Source organism: Leucopleurus acutus, assembly GCF_964270905.1.
Source record: "Leucopleurus acutus genome assembly, chromosome: 15".
Lineage (NCBI taxonomy): Eukaryota > Metazoa > Chordata > Mammalia > Artiodactyla > Delphinidae > Leucopleurus > Leucopleurus acutus.
Genome location: NC_139157.1, coordinates 2,468,666 through 2,471,726, shown reverse-complemented (window position 1 = coordinate 2,471,726; position 3,061 = coordinate 2,468,666). Strand labels below are relative to the sequence as shown.

Genomic DNA, 3,061 nt, shown 5'->3' with positions numbered 1-3,061 from the left:
TTTTTTTCATTCAAGCATAGAAGGATAAAGTGACTTGCCAACACCGAACAGAGTCAGGACCGCGTCTGCAACACCGCCTTCCACCACCTTCCGCGTCACCGGTCCACCACCTTCCACGTCACCGGTCCACCACAGCATCTTTTTCCAGCTATGACTGTGTCGTAGTCATTTAGTGATTGAACCTGCATGGGAATTGTGTAAAGGAGGCTCTGCTCTCTCATTTTGATGAACTGCTCTGCAACACAAAATAGCTGAAGGGAATCCTGGTAAACAGCAGTGACACTTGCTGAGTTGCGTTCAAGCTTGTAGTGCAGAATCTTAACTAACCGTCGTGACGGCTCAGCGCCCCCCGGGTAGCTGTCGTGGACGCGAGGTGGGGAGCTGGCCATCCTCAGGAGTAAGAATCTCTGAGCTCACAGCCCGGAGCCTCTGCTTCCTGCTTTCGGGCCCTGAGGGTGAGGGTGTAGAAGAGCTTGTGGTAGGAGCGTCTGAAGGCGGGGTTCGAGAAGCAGTACACCACGGGGTTCAGCACGCCCTGCAGGTAGGTGAGGCTGCCGGTCACGTCGGCGGCGTGGACCATGGAGCTCAGGACCCCGCAGCTGAGCGCCCCTCGGAAGATGGCCAGTAGGATGCGGGCCAGGAAGCTGGGCAGAAAGCACAGCGTGAACAGCACCCCGACCATGGCCACCAGCGCCTGGGCCCTCTGCAGCTTGGGCTGCTTGTGTGGGTCCCGGAGCCGCTTCTGGAGAGTCCTGATGACGCCGGCGCTGCAGAACAGGATGAGGCCGAAGGCGAGGATAAACTGGAGGAAGGAGAGCGCTTCCTGCCAGACGAGGCTGAAGGAGGACTCCGTCCTGGGCTCAGAACTGGGGCACTCGGCCTCAGAGAGGAACACGCTTTGGTGAGTGAGGGCTGCCGTCACGAGCCAGACTAGGACCGAGATCCCCCAGGCCGCCCGCACGGACAGAAGGTTGACTTTGAGCCGCGAGTGGACCACCCGGAGGTAGCGGTCCAGGGCCACGGCGGTGAGGAAGGCGACACCCGCCCCACGGCACAGGGACCGCAGGAAGAGCATCCCTTGGCAAGACGCACGTCCCAAGCCCCAGGTCTTCTGCCGCAGGTAGAAGGCAGCGTGAAAGGGCAGGCAGGCAGCCAGCAGGAGGTCTGCTAGGACCAGGTTGAACAAGTAGACGGCGTAGGGCTTCCACACCTTCAGACGGAAGAAGAAGGTCCAGAGCGCCACGGCGTTGCCCAGCGTGCCCAGGCCACACTCCAGCAGCAGCAGCAAGGCCGTGCTCACCTCCGCCGCGTAGCTGTGCGCCACCGAGCAGTTGGGTGGCAGCATGTGGCCAAGTCTCCGCCGCGGCCGAGCCTGACGCAGCGGAGCACAGGGACGCAGGCCCGAGTTCGTTCTCTTTCCCACAGAAGGACAGAAAGCACGCTGACCAGCATCGAATGAAGTCAAAGGCAAACTAAAATTTGTCTGTGGAAAGAGGATCGGGGCAGAGGGAAAAAACCTCTTGCAGTTTTGTTTTGCCCCGAAAGCAGGGAAATTGTGTTTCACTTCCCACATCTGGCATTAAACTGAAGCCCTGGTGTCCTGAGAGTGTCCGCGTGAGCACGGCTCTCCATCCACAGCTGTCACTGAAGGGGCTTGAGAAGTTTGGGAAGACTTGCTGTCTATAAAGTTAAAATAATGATGGAAACAAATAGATGGTTCTCAAGTCCGCATTGTTTTCCGGTAGATCTGGTCCCGCATTCCCCTCGAAGAGGGTATGGGGTAGGGGGGGCCTGGCCATTTTGTAGTTGCCCATTTTCACCTGTCCTTTCGTTTTGTTAGATTTGATTTTCTGCTGAGGAGGCTTCCCTGACCAGGGATGGAGCCCGTGCGCCCTGCAGTGGAAGCTCGGAGTCCTAACCGCTGGACTCCCGGGGAAGTCCCTGCTCAGCCTGGTTCGGGCTTTGGAATCAAACGGACTCTGGTTCTACCTGGTCTCTCTACTTATCAGCAATGTGGGGTGAATATGACAATAGCTGCCTGTGGGGTCCTTGTAGTTGAGGTACTCTTACAGGTACAGCACTGTGCCCTGTATCTGGGGCATCTCGGCTGCCAGATACATTTGCTGCAGTAATTACTAACCTCTGTCTGATGCTTAGACTTTTAACAAAACGATGCTTAGACTTTTTTTTTTTTTTTTTTTTTGCGGTACGCGGGTCTCTCACTGCTGTGGCCTCTCCCATTGTGGAGCACAGGCTCCAGACGCGCAGGCTCAGTGGCCATGGCTCACGGGCCCAGCCGCTCCGCGGCATGTGGGATCTTCCCGGACCGGGGCATGAACCCGCGTCCCCTGCATCGGCAGGCGGACTCTCAACCACTGTGCCACCAGGGAAGCCCGATGCTTAGACTTTTAACGAAACTTTTTTTTCCCCCAGTGTAGTAATACAATTTCGCAGCCAACTGCAGTCCCACGGTGCTTCGATGCCTTTGTTTCTGAGACCTAACTCGGAAGCTTTAAGGGGTCTCAACAGTAAGAATTACTATTTCGCTGCATGTTTTCCACGTGTCATGTGCTCTCCTGTGTCATTGCAACGAACCGAGCAACACGAGGTGCAGTAGGTACAATTTTAAGCTCTATTTTTTTTTAAATAAATGTATTTATTTATTTTTGGCTGCGTTGGGAAAGCCCTATTTTATGGATGAAGGCGTGGCAGCTCAGAGAGGTTAGGTCACTCGCTCCAGGTCACAGGGCAGTCAGCGGCAGGAGCAAGGTCCCCCCAGCCCAGCTTGCACCAGAGCCCAGGGTCTTGACCACGCTGCCCACCGCTTCCCTGCTGGCAGCAGCCTCACTCCTGTGTGCATGAAAAGTCCATGTCTCAGGAAGCCCACCACGACTATTGATTTACATGACATTTTGGGTCATTTGACTTGTAGTCCTTCTTGCTTTAATTTTATCAGGGTTTTCCTTTCTAGCTGGGCCACCAGCCCACATGTCCCCCCATCTCTGCGTCATGCAGGTTCACCTGCCTCGTGTTTCCTAAGAAGGTGCACTTGGAGAGTCGT

The 3,061-nt window shown here is 55.8% G+C and overlaps 1 protein-coding gene across 1 annotated transcript; it reads right to left on the bottom strand.

The window, feature by feature from the left end:
• Positions 1-391: 391 nt before the first annotated feature.
• GPR31 (G protein-coupled receptor 31) lies at positions 392-1,345 on the bottom strand (the record flags this gene model as incomplete). The annotated part of the gene is made up of 1 exon (XM_082855536.1): positions 392-1,345. One exon carries the CDS (start codon positions 1,343-1,345, stop codon positions 392-394), a length of 954 nt encoding a protein of 317 aa, XP_082711662.1.
• Positions 1,346-3,061: the final 1,716 nt, after the last annotated feature.